The sequence below is a fragment of the Betta splendens genome, chromosome 7 (assembly GCF_900634795.4).
Source record: "Betta splendens chromosome 7, fBetSpl5.4, whole genome shotgun sequence".
NCBI classification, from domain to species: Eukaryota; Metazoa; Chordata; class Actinopteri; order Anabantiformes; family Osphronemidae; genus Betta; species Betta splendens.
In genome coordinates, this window is record NC_040887.2 from 11,072,569 (window position 1) to 11,094,085 (window position 21,517).

Genomic DNA, 21,517 nt, shown 5'->3' on the forward strand with positions numbered 1-21,517 from the left:
CTCACTGGGGATCACAGCAACAAGTTCATGTGTTGGAATAGCAGCCTGACAGTTTGTCCTCGTGCTGGTCCTGGCGTTTAGGTGCAGCGGCAGGTTGATGGGGCTGTTGGGTTCACACTGATGAGCCTCTATTTTCACATCTTGTGCTGGAGACTTTAAGGGCATTCACTGTATTTCAGCGACATCTCCCGTTAGCGCTGAATTGCAGCCAAGCTTATTCACAAAGCACAAAGGAAAGTGCTCGTCCCCAGAGGTTAGCTTACTGGCTCAGGTTGCATAATGTTGTGATAATGGGTTCAGCCCTGAAACCAAAGAGACGTCTGAGTCTTTACTTACTGCCTTCATGAAACGGTCTTTAAGTCTGTAGCGTAGTGAAGCAGAATCAAAGTGCTCTGACAAACAATGATGGAAACAGATGACCGCTGGACCACTCGCTTTCTGGCCAGTTGGCCCTCTGGTTAGAGGAGGTGAATTGAAAAGGTTTTTAAAAGAAGAAGAAACACTGCAAACCTATAAAAACTGCAGAACATAACTATTGGAAAAGTCTGAGAAAGAGAGAGGCCGGTTGACTTTAAATTTAAATAGCTTATCTTAGCAAGAGTAAACTTTTAAAGGTTTAAAATTTACTTGAAAGCTTGAGATATAGTATAAATATATTTGCTTATTACCCAAGGGTTTAAGTCCATGTTTATGAAGTTTAAATTCTAATCAGCAGAAGTCGAGTTGTCATCAGGACGCCGCCTGCATCCGAAATCACCTCTCGCTGAGAGACCGTGTATCGAAATGACACAAAAAAACATCAGAGGTCACTGTTGTGCTTCAATGGCACTTTTAATAAAACAGACATTTCATCCTCACAACAGCAATGTCTGGACAGAGAGGGCGAGGGGGGGTGGGGGTCGGGCGAGGGTTCCCTCCGCTGATAGGCTGGCTGCTCCTGATAAGTGAGAGGGAATTGGATAAAGAAAATTGAAGTGTGCCGTTGAGCACGGCGTGAGGACGATGAGGAGGAATGTGCGCGTCTTGGCATCAGCTGGAAATTATTTCTCCTCGCGCGTCTCCGGAAGCATGACAATAGAGCAAAGAGAACCCCGACCACAGCCGAGCCACGCTCCCCTCCCCTACACGTATTTACAGGGGGAAAAAAAGGAATACATTCAGTTAATTCACTAAGTAACAAAGCTAATTAATCTGTGTTTTAGCAGAAATCACATGGTTTCACATCCAGTTTTCAAACAGACTTGTGTTCCTGTTTCATTCTTAGACTCTTTACCCGCGCAGTCCCTCGTTAGGTTTCCTATCGATAAACGACTCGCACCCCCCCCCCCCCCCCCCCCAACCCCACACACCCACTTTTTAAAGACCGTTAAATCCAGCTCGCCCGTATTTATAACTATTTACAGCAGCAGCAATCCAACCATCACAAAACCCGGGAGACCCCCCCCCCCCATCCTCCCCCCATAGACAAAAAAAGGGAAACTTTAAACAAAACCTGGACACCCGTTTTTTGCCGCCCTGTTCCGCACACTGCCCACGTCGTACCCTGTTCTAAAAGAGCATGCCAAGTTTAACAATGAACACAGAAAATGTCTCTATACAGAAAAAACACCCTTAAAAACGTTTCTTTTCTCCTCCTCCTCCTCCTCCCACGACAGCGGACATGGACATAGGACAGATTTCAGTAGCAACAAGTAATCGCCGTCTCGCTCCGTTTTGGGGTTTCTCTTTTTTTACTTTTAGTGCCGACAGGGGTAAGAAAGTCCCGCCACATCACGAGGAGCAGAGGGCAGTTTTCTCTGAGGCAACCTTTGGCCGGGGGGCGGTTTGGGGAGGGGAGGGGAGGGGGGGGCAGACGTGTGTTTTAAGGGAGCGCGTCTCGGGATCCTTCGGCTCGTGCCGCGGCGTCGCGGTCGCGGAGTCAGAGGTGCCGGGGGCTGGGGTGGCCGTTGTGGTACAGCTTCTGCTTGATGTGGACCATGTTGCCGCTGGAGTCGTCCAGCTGTCGGAGCTGAGCCCGGCGGCGGAGGTCCCGGAGGTTGCAGAACTGGGGCAGCCACGACCAGGACGGGGTGTCTGAGGGGAGGAAGGAGGCCAGAGTGAGCGCACAGTCGCTAACAGGCAGACAGTGAACTTTGAGGCTTCAATGAGACCCCTCTTTATCATTTTCTCTCATATTAGATATGAATTCACACCCGCTGTGAGTCGATCACCTCACTAACCAACTGTCTGTACTGTTACTGTAACAGCTCTCCGTTCTTGGAAATGGAGGTGATCAACTTCCAGCGAGGGGAGCGGGACGGAGACGAGACTGAAATACTGGATGAGAATAGTAAATGGTACCAATCTCTTCAAGTGCACCATCAAGTGCTGTGCCCTTGATTCCCCACAATTTGTAAGTGGTTGTGACGGTGCACATGACGCAGGACATTGTTTCTTTAAACGTAGAAAGGTTCCCGAACAGCATCATTATTTATTTAGCAGATAGAATGTGTTTTTCTGTCCTTCGCCAATTATCGGCCACTGTGCTCTGAGCGTTCAGAATGCACGGGTTCCCAATAGAAAGGTCAAGCTGCCACCGTATCGCCGGCTGTCTGGACACGAAGCAGGGTTTTGTGAATGTGAAGAGGAGAGTGACAGATCGGACATTCGTGCTTCTCGGGTTATCAGCAGATGAGGCGAGATGGGGCAGAGAGAAGGAGGGGAGACCCAGCCCTCACCCCCCCACTACAATCCCAGCAGCAAATGGCCCTGCTAGAGGATGCACGAGTGGAGGGGGGGGGGGGGGGGGTTGGGGGGGGGTGAGGATGAGGAGGTGAGGTGTTGCATGGAGGGTAAGAGAGAGGGAGTTATTTATAGCTGTGAATGGGTAAGCTGTCCACAAGGACTGCTCTGAAGGGTATCCAAAGGAAAAGGCGCGCCGAAGACAGGTTTCTCTCATTTGAATAAGAGGATGCAGATGGAGTCAGGAGCAAAAGACCAGCATGGGAAGCAAAGGCACTCGGCCGGACACACAAAGTCTTCCATTCCCTCATGTTTGAGATTGTTTTTCCCATGGGCCTTTGCGAATAGAGACCCGGGTTAGGGGTGTTTAGGGCAGATCGGGGACGAGGACAATGATAAAGAGGGAGTTGCAGCATGAAGCCTCGTGAAGAGAACGAGCCAGGAGGAGATTCAATAAGTGAAGAGGCAGGTCAGAGGGAGGAGCTAGAGATGGAATTAGGAGGGAAAGAGGCGATGGGAATCAATATGCACCTCAGTGCACTGTCTGTGTGCGTGTGTGTGTGTGTGTGTGTGTGTGTGCGTGCGCACGTGCTCCTCACTTGCTATTCCAGCTGCTCCCACATTCTATTTATAGCTCCAGAGGGGAGTGTGTGTGTGGAAGAGGGGGTTGGGGATGTGACAGCATCTCCATCCAACACACACACACACACACACACACACACACACACACACACACACACACACACACACACACACACACACACACACACACACGCCCCTCTTCTTCGCCCGCCTCATCCTGGCGAGGCTAAACGCGTGTGACCTAGCTCCAACGTCACAGCCACTCACGCGTGGAGGCGAGGGGCATTCCCTCCCAGCACAAAGGAAGGAGCCCATACCCCCCACTATATGGCTGCCACTGATGAATATGGATGCTCCCACCTCTGGGGGGGGTGTTTTATGATGATGTGTTATACACCGTTGGACTCATGCACTGGAGGTAACAGCCCTGTCGTAGCCGAACCCTCCGCACCTCGAGGCATCAACCTGCAGCTGCTGAACCTCGTGCGGTTCCCACACCCTGTCTTTGGCAGCAGCGTGTGCGAAGGGCTGCCAGATCCAAAGTCCACATAACATTTTATATGCTAAAAACCTTATTAGGGCCCTTCAAATGAATCCTGAATAGGGTTTGTGAATATTTGGAGCCCTGCTTGATCCTACTGCCGCCCGAGGAGCTTCCCCACCAGTCCGAGAATCCAGGTCACATATCAGCTATTTTAGCATTATCTTTAAAACCGAGGATCCAGGTCACCTCCACAATACAGGCATGCCCTGACTCAGAACCAAACAGCAGAGAATCCTGCTCAGCCTTTCCCTACATTCAATATCTTAAAATGAAGCATATTTGTTCTATGTAACGCAGTTCTTTGTGCTTTCCCCCCCCCCCTCCATTTCTAATCTGTGAAACCGGCCTCGTCTGAGAAAACAGACCACTGGATTACCCCGGATGTCAATGCTCAGCGGGCACCAGCTCTCCGAGATGAATCCTCCGCCTCGTCTTCCGCAGAATGCCGACACATGAGCGGTTTGACGCCGCCGTGTTGTGATCTCGCGCGCGTGTAATAGCTGCTTCCCGTCGGTGTCACAGACGAACTCATTTAATTTAACGTGGAACAGCTCTCCCGTCGTTCATCTCCTTTGGAGGAGGCGGGCGAAGCGAAGGAGGAGATGTTCCAGAGATCAGGTGGAACGCAGCTCTGCTCCCTGTTTTTATCGGTTTATTTTGAAGGGTTCGTTTCCTGTCTCCCCCCCTTCATTGTGCTAATTATTTCCACCTGTGTCGCCTTCTCTCCCTCAGTATTTACGCCCTCCTCTTCCTCCATCCCCCAGTCGCGTGGCGCTTCCTGCTCCCGGTTCCTTTGTTCTGCTCCAGTTTCTGCCGCCGACTTACAGCCCGGGGAGCTCTGTATGTGATGGAACTGTTATCCCATCATGTCACACCACTGCTGTCTTGTCATTACTGCAGCATTATCAGGCAACCAGCACTCCGGCATGTCACTGCCTCCAAAATAATCCTTTTAATTCTCCCCTCTCTATGCGCTTCCCGGTGTTTTTCTTTTCATTCATCCGTTTGTCCTTCCCAGTCAACAAATCCATAATTACGGGTCAGCGTCTGGATGCTTGGACGTTTCCTTTAATCAGGACACATCGTGACGATGAGAGTCTTTTCACCGGAGATCGCGCTCCCGTGTCCTCCAGGCTTGATTGCTGCGCACGCACGTGTGGTCATAAAGGAGCGCTATCAACATGCTAGCGCTAATTGGGAACACCGCTCCGAGGCCGCTCGCGCTCTCCGAGGGAAATGGTTACCTAAATCCTGACAGGCCGCCTGTCAATTTCTGAATTGATTTTAAAGATTTAAGCGGGCTTATTTGTGTGATTCAGGGCCCGGCCGCTGCGTGAGACTCTCTTTCGGAGCCCTTGGAGTGATTGGAGTGTCTGCTCATCACCGCCAGAGACGTCCGTCTCTATCTGCTGCGAGAGTCGCTCCCCGAGGAGCTAGAAGTTAGAGTCCTCATTTAAAGGCCTCCACAAAACTCACTGTGCTTTCATCTCCGGCGTTTTGTTTTGTCATAACTTCCTTTCTGATATAAAGTTCATTCCTATGCTTTTGAGGGACTGAGTATTCCTATTTTAGTTTATGTGTGCTGAATTACAGCATATTATGAAGAATGGTTGCTGTCATTCTCTTTGAATCAGTACATTAATTAAACTGTATATTAATTTCTTGTACTTTCATTAATTTTAGTGCATTTAAAGTGGCCTTCAACTACAGCGGAGAACGTTTTAAGCAAGAATAGTTTTACTTAAGTACTTCAAGTACTTGTGTACTTCAACAAACCTGACATTGTTCCTAGTGAGAACATTAAAGATTTAACTAGATGGTGATATAAAAAGTGAATACATTTAAACTGTGACATAAAAATGAGTATTAGTGAAATGAGGTCTGAGAAATTTTGGCTGCCCAAAAGAGAGAAGGAATCGGTTTAATCTCACCTCCGATAACCTGAGTGTGAATCATCACTCAGTTGGAGGGTTTGTCTGTGGTTTTCCGAGAGGTCGCAGTGAAGGGAGCCAAAAAATGGGCCGAGAGATGGGGGAAGGTTATTTTCCGGGGCTCCACCAACTGTGTCAAGTTGGCAGTCGCTTTGTGTGCTGCGTGCATTTTTCCATACAATCTGTTTGACAACGCAACTTTCCTGCCTTTCAAATATGAATCTCCTGCTCTTTCACCTGTCAAATGAAGATAATTTGGGTTTGTGACCCGTCGCGGGGGTTGTGTTACTGTTGTTGTTGTTGTGCGTGTGCGTCCGTCTCACCGTAGTAGCGACTCGCTCTCCAGGCCCTGACGGCACAGTGTAGGACTCCGTCCAGCCACAGCAGCAGCCAGCTGATGCAGAAGCCGAGCAGCAGCCCCAGCATCAAGTCCATCTCCTGCTTGGTCACGCTGTCGCTCACAAAGTAGTTCTCCGACGAGTCCACCAAGGAATGGTCCCCGTCGTACGGGATTACATAGTGGACATGATGCCTGGGGGAGGACGGGCAGGACGGAGTGGAGGTTAGACATACGGGATAAGATCTAAAGCTGTTTTGTGTCACAGTCAACAACACAGAACCCTCACTAGAGATTCTGTCAGACTCAAACACAGTTTATTTGGGTATAAATCACATCATTTTCTTACTCATTGATCTCTTCAGTTGAAATGATTGATATCATCTCTCATTAAAAATGCATTGAAAATGTTTCTCCGCTCGCTTCCTCAGATGACTCTTCACTTTGTAACCTAACCTTGAACGGATTCTCCACATTTCCCCAACCCCGGCGACTCCATGTATTAATACATCCGAATTGGGACTTCTAAATTTTAATGACTTTGCACTAATCTGAACTTGGCTGGAAACCCCCTTAAGCCCTCACGCCGTCCCCCAAGTGTCCCCCGAGCTGCACTTTAGGCAGAAAAGTTTATGGTTGGGTTGTAATTGTGAATTAGCAGGAAAAAGCGGAGCCTGGAAAGAGAGAGAGCAATACATTGCCTTACAATACTGTGCCTTCGTCAGTGACTACTGGTCTGTTAGGACGTCGGATCGCACCCTGACACGAAAGGTTAGTCAATTACAATTTAACTGTATGAAACTATACACATTTAATAAGTAAGAAACATCCAAGAGGCTTCTCCTAAACCTGGCAATGAGACATCTAAGTAGTTTCTGATTTAGGTCAGTGCGTGCATGAGACACAAACTGCATATTAACGTCACACGCAGATCTGTGCTTCAACTGTAAGAAATCGCCCATTCGCTTCCAAGTGTCCAGCTGTAACCTCGCTGCTCGCCGAGGCAGATACGGCCGCCCTGTAAATGTAAGCACGCTCCTACTCCTGAGAGGAGGCGAGGGAATCAAACGGCACGAGCAGCCGTCGCTCAGCGCACTGTGGGACCCGAGAGCTTCAAGTCCCCGGTGCGTGTGTATGGGCTCACACGTCCACGTCAACACTTTCCATTATACAAGAGGGCTTCATCACTTTATATTGTTTTAGCTTTTATGCAAATTGAAAGACTTGAAATGGAATTTAAATAGTTTTTATTCCAAGTACAGTCAAACATAAAGGCCCAAACTTTGGGTTTGCACCTGTATTACATGTTTTCTCCCTATCTCATTGTATATGTTGATGAGTTTTGATAATCTCTTGCACATCCCAAGAGCATCTTGTTCCGAATGTGAAGATGAAAACACACATTGCAGATTAGCGCCTGAAATATCTTACCAAAAAAAGCTGCAGGGCCACAGAGGGGATCAAATCCCACTATTGGACCCCACCGGTCCGAGCCTTTCAGCTGCTGAGGTCCATTAACACTGAAACTGTTTCTCAAAAACAAAGCTAATCTGTAGGCGTAAACACAGCCTGTTGGTTTATTTCCCCCAAACAGCAGAAATATTTCGTCCACGTTGCAAAGCCAGCGTGTGCGTGTGTCGGTGTAAAGAGGAAATCTCTTTTAAAGAGTCCGACTTCCATAACAGGTGCATTTGGGTTGCGCTGCTTCCTCACAAGGCAACGTGACGCTAACGCGGGTGACCCCAGCCACATCCACTTCCACATTCCCTCCTCGCCACGGAGGCGGCAGCTACGTTCTGAATCGGAGCTGCAAAGGCTGCCAAACGAAATGACACCGGCTGTGTCCTCGAGCCCGGCGAGGTGAGCGCCGTGGGCGTCGCGACGCCCCCGCTCCTCGCGGATGGAGGGGCACGCGGGCGGGAGAGGCCCGCGTTTTGGCTGTTCACGTGAAAACGGGCCACTGACTCCCATTCAGCGTTTCCGGGTCAGTGAGAGACAGTGTGGCTGCCGTAACCTGAAAACTAACGGTAGAGGTTCCACCACTTCCTGCCCAGTGAGAGCATTTGTTGAGGCCACAGATTAATGCAGCATTCTGTAATCACAGACAAATAAATACATTTTTGCAACCGGGGTCTTCTATAATAACGATAGAGTGGTTCAAATGTTCCACGAGGGAGGCGTCATCTGTTCTTTTTGTCTGGAGGGCTTTTATATCACATCACATGCATCAGTCTGTGCAAGCTGTCTCAGGTTATCGCCCCCTAACAAGCACAATCTGACTCCCGCTGCTGATGACCACTTTCTGCATTTACAGGCTGAAAGGCACGCTGGAACTGCTCCGTTAATACTGCTAATGAACTGCTAGCACGTTAACCCCCTCGCTGCAGCACGCGCGCTATAGGGGGCTGCTGTTTGGGGTCCCACGTACGTCTGTTCATCTTGCACCAACGCCAAGCGTGGCCTTTCTCTTGCTAAACCGATGCCCCGCTCTCGCGGCTGCAGCCAGACAACCCGCAGGACACGAGCCGCTGCAAATCTAATATCTGGGGACAACGAGCGTGTGAATCTATTGGGTAAAACGACTTTTACTTTAAATCTTGTTCCAACACTGTTGCCATACCCTCTGGCACTGTGCAGACTTAAGACCAAAGGTGGGGGGGGGGGGGCCCATTTGTGTCTCCGCTCATCCACGCAGCCTACAGCCTCCTGTAGGATTTCACATGCCCGCTGGCGGCAATAAACATCAATTCAGATTAAACCCAACTTGTGTATTAATGAGGACACTGCCGTGTATTTGAAGCCCGGCTCTCAACGTGGCAGCGAACGGCAGGCAGGATGGAGAGCCAGTGCCCCCCGCCTCATAGCTGCTCTTAAACTCTCATACGTTGATAATTATCGGCACGGCAGATTGATAATCGCAGCCGCAGGCCCGCAGGAGTCGCGCACGTGACGCTCAGATTGTTTTTGACCGGCCTTACATTGCTTCATTACCTATTTATGGCTCCGACACACACCTTCGTGGGCTGCATGCAGCAAAAAGCCGAAGCCCTGGCCGCCGACGTCGGACAAACACGCCGCGACCGAACGCGCGATCTGTTACAGCGAATGATCATGATAATAAAAAAAAAACCCTCCGTCGAAAACATCAGTCGCGATGCGAGCGGATTCGCGTCGGGCTTCGCCGCCACAAATCTTCGAGGCCTCCTCGGTAATTAAGAATTGACGGGTTGCAAAAAGCACCAACCACCATGTTCCCACGGAGAAATATTGCGCGAGGATGATGGCATTTACCTTCCACAGTTGCAGTGACAGACGCGGTCCTCCCCTCGTAGATGCGGTAAGATGTAGTTGTGAAAGCGATCCAGTAGTGCGTTCATGTCCATTAAACAGGCTATCGCCTGCAAAGAACCATGCCAGTCAGCTGGGACATGTCAAGCAATAGGCTAGGCTATCCCCACAGACAGCGAATGGCTCTGTTCAATATTAGTACTATGAATAATAACAATAAGGATCATAATGAAAATGACAGAAAATAGCTTTGGTGGATCCTCCCGCTCTAAGAGGGGACTCATGCCTCAAAACGGACTTAGATTATTTATTTATGGCAGCAGGTAATTATAGGTAGGCTAACCTACTTCCACATGTCATTGATATCTTGCTGTGTAGTTTCTCGCAATGCAGCATGTGTAATATCCCCAATAAATGCCTTGACGCGTGATGTTATAAAAGGCATATTGTGGACGAGAGAGGTGGAGATGTCTTACCATTACAACTGAAGCACCAAGAATCATAAAAATCATGGTGGTTGTGATCATATGCATCAAAACTTCCAAACTGGCCTCCGTCCTGTGGCCGGGGAATTCTACCCGCGGCGGTGGAGACGCTCCGGCTGGGCTCTGGGCGCGCTGTCCCGGCAGGAGCCGCTCATGGAGCCGCCGCGCCGCGCCTGGCTCCCCGCGCCTTCAAACTGCCCGGTCTCCCTCCGTCACCTCCCGCACACGGCGAGCCGCTCTCTCAGCCCTCAATGCGCCCTCTCTCCATCCAAGGAGCCACCAGGTCGGTTAGATGCGGCTGCGGCTCGCTCCGAGGAGGCAGTGCTCCCCTAATTACCGATGCAAAAGTGGTCCCTTCGCTCAGGCTGGGTTCTATCTCTATCCCACTTTCAAAGGCATGAAGGGAAAAGGGATGAGCTCGTTCGGTGCCCTCCGCCTCTGTCCGGGTCCAAGTTATTCCAAGCCGTGGTTGCGCGTTAATACCGGCGAATTCTGTCCTCCATCGGCGAAAACGCTCGATGTCTCTCGCCTGGACTATTCAAAAAGCTGCACCAAGTCCCCTCACGGCCATCGCCCTCGTCTTTCTCGGAACGCTTGATAACATCGGCATGAGGTCCAGATAGCTCCGGTTCGGGAACTAGACCCACCCCGCGTCCCGAGTCCAGCCTGGATCCGCCAACGGTAGCTGCATCAACACCCGGCAGACACGCATGATTATCCCATCCTGGCTTCCAGCGGCTACACGACCATCCACTCCCACCCCTAGTGCGTGCGTCTGTGCACGCGCGCGCGTGTGTGTAAGAGAGAGAGAGCGAGCGGCAGTATGACAGGGGAGAATTGCACCCGCCTTTATGGCCTATAGGATCATTATTTAAAGTGGCTGCTTGCTGTTGCATTGGCGCATGGTTTCAAGAAAGGCACTGACGATTTAACCTCCTTTTCCACTTTTGGAAGTTTCAGATAAAAATGAAAAATAAAAAAAATAGATCAAAATTCCACACTTCACTTTTTATGTTTCCTAGGAGTTAAGCTTTATCCCGAGTAACCCAATCTACCAGAGATGAAATGCCCCTAAATTAAAAGAAAACCATATGATCAGATTCCACATGGTAAAAAGCACATGGCTGCAACTTTACTCCCACAGGCTCTGTGCACAGATTGAATTCCATATGTGTCCTCTGTGCCAACCGGTCCTGAAATTCCTCTCAATTCAGTAGTTTGCGCCCTGTCTCATATTTGTCACTTTGTATTTTTTCAAAATAGTTTTCTTGTTTTCTGATGCTGTGTCTCGAGGGTCTAATTATTATTATTACTATAATTATTATTATATTAATTAATATATCTTATTTCTGTTTCAGTGTAGCTTCTTCTTTTCCCAGATTTGTTACCTCCCAGCCCACTCCTCCCCCATGTTGAAGTGTGGAGCCATCTCAAGGATTTACTGGAGAGAGGACCTTCTAAGAGCTAAAAGTAGAAGTTGGACAAGTTTTCAGTAGCAAAGTTATTTTGCAAAACGATCGGCCTCCTACCTCGCTTGAGTCACAGTCTGCAATAGAAAATGACTCAGAGCCCTAATAGCTTGACAGATAGACGATACGCTGAAATATAAAATGATGCATAGGTTCTTTTGGAATTGATATATAAATGTTTATTTAAAAAACCCGCCACAATTGGTGTCTGTAATTTATTTTCCAAAAAACGTCATTTTTCTTAATAAACACCTTGGTGTCCATCTACTGGAATTCTGAATCGCCTTTTGCGTTTTGACCCGTTTCAGCTTCCGTACGTATGGACGTACGCTTGTATACGTATAAGGAACTCCACTTGTAAACAAAATCCGAAAATCACTACATTTCGCTTCCACTGGGAAAAAAAACAAACTAAACTAAGACACATTTTGTTTACCGTGTGGGTTGAGGGTGAGCATTCATTTATTTGATATGCCTCTAGTTGTTTACTATGTTGAGAATGCTACAAGCAGGAGAGACTGTTTTTATACAGCTGTTAGCTTGTTAGCTCGTGCTGTCGAACTTCACGTTAGCTAGCGGCTGACGTGACGTCGCTTCAGTTACCTGGTATTGTTGGCAGTGTAGGTACACGTTGTTAATGAACCTTGGTCCTATCGCTGGTGACTAATATAAAGACATGGGTCAAATTGTAATATGCTATTTTATTTTCAACGCTATATTCAGCATGAAACGAATGTTTTGTTATTGTTTTGGTCTCGGCCTGCTTTCACCAAAACTTTCAAATTAAATGGCAACTAACCGACTTTAACGGTTTTTTTCTTTGGAATTCGTCTGTAATTTGTTCAAACTTCATTGAGTAACGTTTGTAAGTACAAAGGAGACAACACTACTGGAGGAATTTGAAAAAGGGACAAATAGTGCAGCATGATTTGCCTTAAGACTTTGCCTGCCGCATATTTCAGTATTTGTCTTTTAAATTAAGTAACAATAAACAGTTTGTTCCAGTAACAGAAACTCCTTTGCAAGAGAACACCGCATTTGCCTACAAACCTGAAATTTATAAGTAAAACAGAAATAATTCTTCGAATTCATGAAAGTAAACCTTACCTTATGTAGCTTCTTATTTATCCTTTAAGTTTGACGTTCCCCAACCTTTGCTTTTATGTCTACTTAGGTTCCAAATGAGTGGCAGCGGTCCAAACACATGACAGCTCCTTACCATAAGTAGACTTGGTGTTGTAGACCCACTGTAACTACATCATCCAGCATGTCTAGAAAACAGATATCAAAATCTGTGCGAAGCAATAAAAAGAGTGAACTGGAACGGAAGAGGGATGAAAGGGCAGCACGCCGGGCCATTGTTAAGGACAGGAAGAACAGGCCTCAAGACGGCGACGAGGGAGCGGAGTTTGCCAGTTTCTCTAATCAGCTCCAGGCGCTGGGTCTCAAGTTGAGAGAGGTTCCTGGAGATGGGTAAGAACCAGAAAAACATGGCTTCTCTTAACATTGTCCTTTAGCATCACTTATGATGTAACATGCATAGATTCATCTTTTTGAATGTAAAAAGCCTAACTCCAAGTTAACATCAAGTGTGTCTCCACTAACCAGGAAGAACATAATTACTTTTTTCTCCTCACCCCATCAACAAATTTTACAGGACTGAATTATTTATTATACTTACTTATATTATTGTCCAAAAGCAATGAAGGCACCAAGGACAATTACTATGAGTTACTGATTTAAACAGAAGGACAGTGTTACCATTGACAAATGTAAGTTCTGGCCTTGTTTTCCTGCAGAAACTGCCTTTTCAGAGCTCTGGGTGACCAGTTAGAAGGTCACTCTCGAGGTCACCTGCGGCTTCGCCAGGAGACAGTCCAGTATATGACGTCCCACCGACAAGACTTTGAACCATTTGTTGAGGATGACGTGCCATTTGCACAGCACTGTAAGCATGTCACTGACAAATAAAATAACCTACTAAATGTAGAGAAATGTAAATAATGCTTTATGTTCTACTGTGAATATGTCTGTTAAGTTGCTACACAAAATCTGTTGCTCATGTAAAGAAATGATTTTATTCCAAAACTATGTGGTGACCCCTGGTGGTCAGTTGATTTAATGTTTTACAGGATATATGGCTCATAGTTTTTATGACATCTTTAAAGACCAAAATCAAGTTCATATTTACAGCCTGGGTTTAGGTTGTGAATAAATTAATGTTTGCTTTTTTCCACCCAGTGTCTAACCTCTCTCAGCCTGGTACGTTTGCTGGCAACGACGCTATTGTGGCTTTTGCTCGCAGTCAGCAAGTGAAAGTTGTTATTCATCAGCTGAATACACCACTGTGGGAGGTAGGCAAACCTTTAAGGAACACAGTGTATAGTCATAGCTTACACTCTGCTGTGCCATCACACTGTTTATATGTTCATATATTGCAGATAAATGGTGCAGAGAAACAGGTGTGCAGAGAACTACATATTGCCTACCGCTATGGAGATCATTATGACAGTGTGAGGCGAATTGGAGACAATTCTGAGAGTCCTGCTCAGCTCCGCATAGAGGTATCACATGGGCATTAACTACATCGGCATTTAAAAAGATTTATTTTTTAATAGATCAAATCATTTATTTAGGAAAAACAGCCTACCTCTTTAGACACCAAGCGTGTATTTTGTCAACATTTATGAAGATTTAGTAACCTTTCAATATGCCGTCACCAGAATCTGCAGAATTCACAAGGCCAGCAACGTGAGTTTGGGGACGGTCAAAGGGAAAGAAAAAAAAACTCATCTCCAACAGCATCAGGGGAGGACAGTGTGATCCTGAGCTCCATCAAGAATCGAGGAGTCCAGGGTCAGACGTTAATCTTAACTCATTAGCCAGGAGAGTCATACTGTTCCAACACATGAGAACAATTTGGACTTTGTCACAAACTTTAGAACTTTATAATCATATATTCAAGCTGTTTAGGTACATTTTGCATTAACCATCATACACTGCAGCTGACTATGTAATGTAGTGTTTGCTTGATATTCATGATGTTCACATCAAACCGCTTAGTTTATTTCATACGTTGGTGTTTTTTATATTCTGCTCTAGGTGAAGAGGAGAACCTGCTTCAGCTGAGTGCAGCCACCATCAATGCTGAATGGCTTGTTGGTTCTGTGCTGGACCTGTCCTGTAAAGGCCAGTGTGGCTCATGCTCTGCCTGCAGAACAACAGCCACAGACTGCACTGAGCACAAGCAATCAGTAGAGGGCGACAACATACAAAAACCTAAGGTTGACAACTTTTCCAACAAGTTTTATATTTACTTGTATATTAATTTTCAATCTATTAAGGTAGAATGGAAAATACGTATTTAGAAAATATAAATTTATTTATGGACATGTAGCAATCAGGCATAACATTATGACCACCCCACCAGTTACTAACACTGATTATTACCTTTTGATTACCTGTTAGTATGTAAGATACTTTATGCCTCAAGTAAACAGTTTTCACTTAAAATAAAGTCAGATCCATAGAGGCCTCACCTCACAACTTTAAGGACTTGGGTTCTGCTTCTAGCATCTTGGTGCCCGATACCAGAGCGCACCTTCAGTGGAGTCCAGAGTTAAGCTCTATTGGTATAGTGTAGCCTTTTTTTCTAACGGATTACCGATGTAATACTTGAAGTCAAAATTCCTCTCAGTCAAATACTGTATTTAAAAACAGGCATTTTTGCTTTGTTTATTCCCAGGTATCCAGCAAGCAGAGGAAAGAGCAGCAGCGGCAAGAAAAGAAGAAGCGTCAAGAGGAGAGGCATCGGCAGAAGTTTCTTCAGAGCAGAGGCGACCAGGACCAGAACCAGAATTTGCCAGAGGCTGTTACATTGGTACCAGCTCTCAACACTCTCAGTATATAGACTGGCGCATGTTTCAGCCACTGGTGACTGATGCTGTACAAAAAGAAGTTTGACTGTATCGCAGTGGATGACTTTCCTGAAGAGAACCCTATAGTTTCCTGGCGATCAGTAACAGTGCCTGTAAACCTGCGTGGGTGAGTTGCGTGAATGTTTTAGAAGAGAGTGAAACAGCATGAATTCCTGTTTTTGTTAAATTCTGATTTAGTTCTGTCTCTGGCTATTTTATGTAGAATCTCCCCAGTCTTTTAGCGCTGGACAACTGGCTTTTCATGACAGCCACACAGATAATCTCATGTAGCTGGGCTTTTCCATTTGCTACAAATTAAGTTAAAGTGTATCCAGATCTTCAGGACCATTCTGTTTGTTCCATCTGACCAAAGAAGAAAATAAAGGAAGAATGGCAGAATATTGGTTGTTATACACACTTGGAATGAATAAGAATAAGGATTCCTCTATTAGTCCCGCAAAGGGGAAATTGCACCTCACAACAGCAAGAGGACAGCAAAAAAACAAAAAAAACAAAAACTATACAGACACACCTCCATAAACAATCACACATCCATGAACAAAGCAAATGTAGTTAGCAGTTCTGGCTGAAGAGTCTTATAGCAGCAGGCAGGAAAGACCTGCGATATCTCTCCTTCACAAGTGAGGGTGGATCAGTTTGTTACTGAAGCTGCTCTCAAGAACAGACAGTGAGTCCTTCAGTGGGTGAGAGTCATGGTCCATGATGGATGTGAGTTTAGCCAGGACCCTTCTCTCACCCACCTCCTGCAGCGTGTCCAGAGTGCAACTCAGGACAGAGCTGGACTTTTTTGATGACCCTGTCCAATCCCTTACTGTGCCTCACTGTAATGCTGCTGCTCCAGCAGACCACACATACAGGATGGCTGATGCAGTAAAAAAATGAATAAATAACTTACTGTTTATGATTTATCAACTGAATCTGTATTTTAACTCAGCTTTGCAGATCCTTATAATGAGCTGTACTGCTACTTCCCTTTTGCTGCTCGCACCAAAAAGCTTCAAAGTCATGATTACTACATGTGAAACATTCAGCTACTGAAGAGAGGAATTATGTTTAGTAATAGGTTGACACCAAAAACAACTCAATGAAAAAGTTGAATACAGGCCAGATTAAAAATATCTTTAAACAATGTTATTTATTTCCTTCTGTGATGTGGAAACTATCCAAATTGTAACAAATTAACTTTTTTGGAAGAAACTGATGCAAAAAGACTAGATTAATTATGGTTACTCATTCAGAATTTGTTTTCTCTACTCCATTTTCGACTGCAGTTGATGTTGCAGGGTAGATATTTCTTTGCCTTGTAATAAATTAGCATAAAATGAAATGTTTGACCAGCTGGTATTCTGATTATACTGTTAAAGGTGAGTAGTTTTTGAGCAGGCAAATGTCTGATGAAATTAATTCCAATGAAAGCAGCAGATCTGTCCGTGGTGGAATCCTTCAAGTCATTTATACAGTCCCTACATCAACATCAGATTTAACTGGCATTTTAGAAATCCACAATTACCACAATAGCAAATGTAAATTGTTTTTATTAAAACAGCATACAAAAAATACACAAATTGAAGTCAAGCTTAGGTTCACAGAGATTTTATGTTTGACAGACTTATACTATGTACACTTACTGTAAATCTACACACTAATCTTGGCGCGCTTGTACCCACCACATATTAAAGCAAAACTGGAACTTTTGCTGGTTAGCTGAAAGTTGTGAAATAATGTTCAACACCGAATTGTACTTCCCATTTGTAATAAATTATTTTTGCAAATCAAGCATAGCCTTGCTCTGAACATGTGAACCCTGGACAAAATTAGCTTTTTATACCATATTTCACCAGCTCCAGTAGATTCAGAGGTGTGCAGTGTTGTGAAATAAGCGCTGTCGCTGAGCTTTCTAGACAGCTTTGGCCTGAATTTTAGGTTGAGGTTTTGAATGATGCAATTTCACATGAAATCCTCCTCCATACAGGTAACTTTCATTCTTCAAACACCTTGGTCCAGCAATTCTTATGAAATATGATGAAATCTGGCCTGACTGCAGGATCATTATTTTGTAGACCAGTGCCATGAGCTACTGCTCTAGAAGTCCTGCCTGATGTTCTCCTTATTCTCATCCCCCTGCTGTTGTCTGAGCTGGGAGACTTCGTTCTCCAGCTGCACGATCGCCCGCTCAATCTCATAATTCTTGCTGACCAGAGACACCCAGCTGTTGACAGATAATAAGTCAGGGATAATTTACTAAATTTATAGATATCTATAGACTATCTATGGATAAACATTCAACATGTCAGGGATAATTTACTAAATTTATAGATATCTATAGACTATCTATGGATAAACATTCAACATACTTTGACTCTAGTTCTCGTAGTTTGGCTCCTCCTGCCAGCTGATCGTTTTTACGTTGCCAGTTTAAATCTTGAATTTGCTTCCTGTGTAGTAGAAAAATTACATTGGCCAACATATGAAAAGGGGTTTGGCAACACAGAGACACGCTGAGAAAGCAAATATTTACCTGAATTTCTGAAGTTCCTTTTGGGCCATCTCAATCATGAAGGCCAAGTTACTGCAGGATAAAGACAAAAGTGCTCTTAGCAGTTGTTGTCAGCAAGAAAAGAAGAAGAAGAAAAGGCTGCTGTCACATACTCATTATAGACTTTCCACGCATTAGTTCCATATTGTGACATGAGCTCCAGGTTCTCAATGCGGACTGCCTGATGCTCCAGCTGAGCCATTGAGTTGTTTACACATTCCTGCCATGCTGTAATGTCATTCTTCTGTCCTGACGTGGGAGCTGGCAGCTCGTATCTTTACAAGAGAAAGTGTAATTACATTATAAACATTTGAAAGGAAAAAAGCTAAATGCACTTTTGATGAAGATATAATTGTAGGTCGTTATTATTGAGCATGAGACTAAAGTGTGTAGGGCTTACCTTTTCATGCTCAAGAGTTCCATGGGCTGGCGTGCTGCAAGACGTTCAAATTCATTCCTCATAATCTCAGTCTGATAGGTTATATGAAATAGAAAATATAGTATTTATGTCACAGTGGCAGAAACTTTGATAACAATTTCAAGTTTCTGATGAGTCTGTCACCTCGAAAGCAGAGAAGTCTGGTGTGGGCAGGTAGCTTAAGTAGTTCTTGGTAGGTCGGTATCTTCTAGTCTCCTCCTCAACCAATGCAGCAGCCTAAACAACGACGACCAAGGAAGTTAAATAGTTTCAGTTTCTTGACTTCAAACTAAGCATTCACTAGTACTTCTGGTATTAATATTTAAAGCTGTTGTCAGTAGCATTTACACAGTTTCCTGGCAGGCAGCTGTAGTAAGGGAACCAAGGGTTCTGGGTTCAGTGTCTCTTCCAGAGAGGCTTTAACATATGCAACAAGATTCAAACCACTGACTCTGCGCTTTATGGACAGCTGTTTAGTTTGGCAAAGAAACAATCAAGAGCAAACCTGTCTAAAAGACTTCAGCTTAAACATGCCTTTACCAAAATATAATGTAATGTGCTTAATAAATAGTTACAGTGTAGGTCCTTTAATTTTTATCACACCAGCACAACAGCAAGGAGGAAAACGCTCTTTTCTCTCATTGCCTTACGTTCTACCTGATATGGCTTATGGCGAGAGAATGGCACAGAAATTCTCAACAGACAACTCTGCCTGTTTGGAAAAGGTTCAAGACAATCACAAACTACAAATCCAAAGCCCCTCACTGTCCTGACCTGCATCTGGCTAACGACCTGAATGAATTTCACTGCCGCTTTGATCAAGCAGCAGACAGTCCTAAAAGCTTCCCCCCTCAGCCATTGTCCAGCAACTGGCCTCCCCCCACAGCCCCACCAGATACACAGCCTCACACCTCAGCGTCTCCCATCAAAGAGGGAGACGTAAACTAATTCTTTAAAACGGCTGAACCCCTGCAAAGCTGCAACCAGGGCACTGTCTCCCCTGTTCACCCTGAAGCACTGTGCCAACCAGCTGTCTCCCGTGTTCACAGACATTTTCAACACATCACTGGAGACGCGTTATCTTGCCAGCCTGCTTCAAATCCTCAGTCATCATCCTGGTCCACAAAAAAAGACAGAATCACAGGACTGAATGACTACAGACCCGTGGCCCTGACCTCTGTAGTCATTAAATCTATCGAGGGCCTCGTCCTCTCCTACCTCAAAAGACATCACAGACCCACTCCTGCACCCCCTGCAGTTTGCCTAGAGCCAACAGATCTGTAGATGATGCTGTAAACATGGCCCTCCACTTCATCCTTCAGCATCTGGACTCTCCAGGATCCTACGCCAGTTTGTTGACGTCAGCTCTGCCTTCAACACAATAGTTCCATCCCTGCTCCATGACAAACTCTCCCAGCTGAATGTGTCTGACTGCATCTGCAGGTGGATCACAGACTTCCTCACTCACAGACAGCAGTATGTGAGGCTGGGGAAGCTTGTCTCAGATTCCTGGACCATCAGCACCGAATCCCCCCAAGGCTGTGTCCTTTCTCCAATTATTCTCCCTGTACAAAAACGGCTGCACATTTGGACACAAGTCTGTCAAACTTCTGACACCACCCTCATCTCTGACGGAGATGAGTCGGCCAGTCTGGTTTAATGGTGCAGCACTATCAACCTGAAGCTCAATGCTCCTAAGACAGTGGAGATGACAGTGGACTTAAGGAAGGACCCAGCCCCCCTCCCCCTTTCATCCTCTGACACCCCAGTGACCTCTGTGGAGTCCTTCCGCTTCCTGGGTACCATCATCAGCCAGGACCTCAGGTGGGAGCAGAACATCAGATCCATCACCAAGAAGGCTCAGGAGAGGATGTACTTCCTGAGGCAGCTGAAGAAGTTCCACCTCCTTGCGAAGAACCTCTACACTGTCATTATTGAATCCATCCTCCATCACAGAGAAGAACGGCTGCCACCCCCTGTCTCTCCAGGAGCTGCCATTCTCAAGGACCCGGAGTCCTGGAGAATTCCAAGATCTGTAAAGTGCTCTCTATAGGACCTGGCAATAGAGCTTTTTCTGATTCTGACTTTGTTAAAACATTTAATGTATTGCAGAGTATTTTCTACTCTATCATCTCCTACATACACTTTTAAGTTGCATAATGTATAATAGTGACATATTTTAAATCACATTAATTTTCCCTCTGACATGATCTTTTGTACAGCCATAAACAATGTTGAACATATTCATGAGAACATGATCAACGTCTAAAATCTGTAATTGTAACTACTAGTATTAGATTTTTTTCCTCCGCTAAATTATATTACACTTCTTTTAATAATTCACTCTACTAATAGCTAAAACGCACTGTCTTCATATATGTTTGAATGCTAAATGTTATTTGTGAAATGCCACTTTCGCCTCTCTTCACACCGTGGTTAGCTGGCACAAGCTAACATGCCGCGGTTAGCCAACACAAATGAAATGGCTGCTAACTTACCGCTTCTCTAACACCTGTCGCATCGTAACCTTGGTCAAAATATGGCAAAGCATCAACAAACACTTCACCAGCTACCGACGCCGTTCCAGCCATTTTTGTCAGACTTTACTGCAGTTTCTTTAACTTATTGTATGCCTAAAGCTACACCACCACTTCTTCAACTAACTACACTTCCGGTGTCGCCGTCCACAATAAAATCCTGTGTAAAAAGGCAGTGTGTTTTTTTGTTAGCGACACCTACTGGAGTGGATTGTAACTGCTGCCTATTAGACAGCACCCGAAGAGAAATGTTAATTATGATTATTATAAATATTAGTTGGTTTGCTTCCCCAAATAATACTTATTACTACTTAAGTAGCATGTATTTGACTGCGCTGTTTTCAGTGGTGCTAAACGTAATTGCATTACATTGATACATAACAACAACAATTATATTTATTACAACATTCTAAGAAACATTTCGCTTTTAAATAATAGATAATTTACTTGTCTTTTAATGATCTTTTTAATGAAACTCCAGATGGTGTTAATGCACTTGTAGTTTGCTACTGCAATAAGTTACAAGATTCAAAACAAGTTGTTCTTTAGTGGGTGAGGTGGCAACAGCCCTCTGATACACAAAGTGTATTGTCTATGTTCTTTTGCTATGATTTCTTACCAGTTTTCCTTTATCTGATTTGTCTATTTATCAGCTTTTCGGCTTAGTCAGCTTTTTTGTCATCGGGCAACACTCTAATCTTTGTGATCTTTTAATCTTCCTCAACGTTTTA

At 45.3% G+C, this 21,517-nt stretch overlaps 3 protein-coding genes across 6 annotated transcripts; 1 reads left to right on the forward strand and 2 right to left on the reverse strand.

Moving 5' to 3' along the window:
• Positions 1-806: 806 nt before the first annotated feature.
• Positions 807-12,601, reverse strand: tmem240a (transmembrane protein 240a). Of its 2 annotated transcripts, none has more exons than XM_029155602.3 (4): positions 12,465-12,601; positions 9,407-9,513; positions 6,102-6,310; positions 807-2,073 (listed from the first exon to the last, which is right to left on the reverse strand). In XM_029155602.3, exons 2-4 carry the CDS (start codon positions 9,496-9,498, stop codon positions 1,919-1,921), a joined length of 456 nt encoding a protein of 151 aa, XP_029011435.1. In that variant the 5' UTR covers positions 9,499-9,513; positions 12,465-12,601; the 3' UTR covers positions 807-1,918. The 2 variants fall into 2 exon arrangements, with proteins under 2 accessions (XP_029011435.1, XP_029011434.1); XM_029155601.3 differs by lacking the exon at positions 12,465-12,601 and adding an exon at positions 9,880-11,066.
• A 23-nt stretch (positions 12,602-12,624) lies between these two features.
• On the forward strand, positions 12,625-15,673 carry otud3 (OTU deubiquitinase 3). 3 transcript variants are annotated; one of them, XR_008695215.1, is made up of 9 exons: positions 12,625-12,830; positions 13,157-13,305; positions 13,599-13,711; positions 13,799-13,921; positions 14,081-14,213; positions 14,460-14,641; positions 14,931-14,989; positions 15,103-15,401; positions 15,498-15,673. XR_008695215.1 is itself a non-coding variant. In XM_055510561.1 (8 exons), exons 1-8 carry the CDS (start codon positions 12,625-12,627, stop codon positions 15,296-15,298), a joined length of 1,161 nt encoding a protein of 386 aa, XP_055366536.1. In that variant the 3' UTR covers positions 15,299-15,673. The 3 variants fall into 3 exon arrangements, 2 of the variants coding, with proteins under 2 accessions (XP_055366536.1, XP_029011431.1); XM_055510561.1 differs by having other exon boundaries at positions 15,103-15,673; XM_029155598.3 differs by lacking the exon at positions 14,931-14,989 and having other exon boundaries at positions 15,103-15,673.
• Positions 15,674-16,812: 1,139 nt separating this feature from the next.
• Positions 16,813-20,946, reverse strand: bcas2 (BCAS2 pre-mRNA processing factor). The gene is made up of 7 exons (XM_029155600.3): positions 20,748-20,946; positions 18,394-18,486; positions 18,232-18,302; positions 17,945-18,106; positions 17,814-17,864; positions 17,650-17,730; positions 16,813-17,504 (listed from the first exon to the last, which is right to left on the reverse strand). Exons 1-7 carry the CDS (start codon positions 20,838-20,840, stop codon positions 17,378-17,380), a joined length of 678 nt encoding a protein of 225 aa, XP_029011433.1. The 5' UTR covers positions 20,841-20,946; the 3' UTR covers positions 16,813-17,377.
• Positions 20,947-21,517: the final 571 nt, after the last annotated feature.

Excerpts from the sequence above, each read along its gene's own strand:
- tmem240a (XM_029155601.3), bottom strand. The coding sequence starts at position 9,936 with ATGCATATGATCACAACCACCATGATTTTTATGATTCTTGGTGCTTCA. Across the intron at positions 9,514-9,879 it reads TTGGTGCTTCAGTTGTAATG|GCGATAGCCTGTTTAATGGA; the intron begins GTAAGACATCTC and ends GGTTCTTTGCAG. Across the intron at positions 2,074-6,101 it reads GAGAGCGAGTCGCTACTACG|ACACCCCGTCCTGGTCGTGG; the intron begins GTGAGACGGACG and ends TCCTCCCCTCAG.
- otud3 (XM_055510561.1), top strand. The coding sequence starts at position 12,625 with ATGTCTAGAAAACAGATATCAAAATCTGTGCGAAGCAATAAAAAGAGT. Across the intron at positions 13,712-13,798 it reads TGAATACACCACTGTGGGAG|ATAAATGGTGCAGAGAAACA; the intron begins GTAGGCAAACCT and ends CATATATTGCAG. Across the intron at positions 14,214-14,459 it reads CAAGAATCGAGGAGTCCAGG|GTGAAGAGGAGAACCTGCTT; the intron begins GTCAGACGTTAA and ends ATTCTGCTCTAG.
- bcas2 (XM_029155600.3), bottom strand. The coding sequence starts at position 20,840 with ATGGCTGGAACGGCGTCGGTAGCTGGTGAAGTGTTTGTTGATGCTTTG. Across the intron at positions 18,107-18,231 it reads GAACTCTTGAGCATGAAAAG|ATACGAGCTGCCAGCTCCCA; the intron begins GTAAGCCCTACA and ends TCTCTTGTAAAG. Across the intron at positions 17,865-17,944 it reads GCGTGGAAAGTCTATAATGA|TAACTTGGCCTTCATGATTG; the intron begins GTATGTGACAGC and ends TTTATCCTGCAG.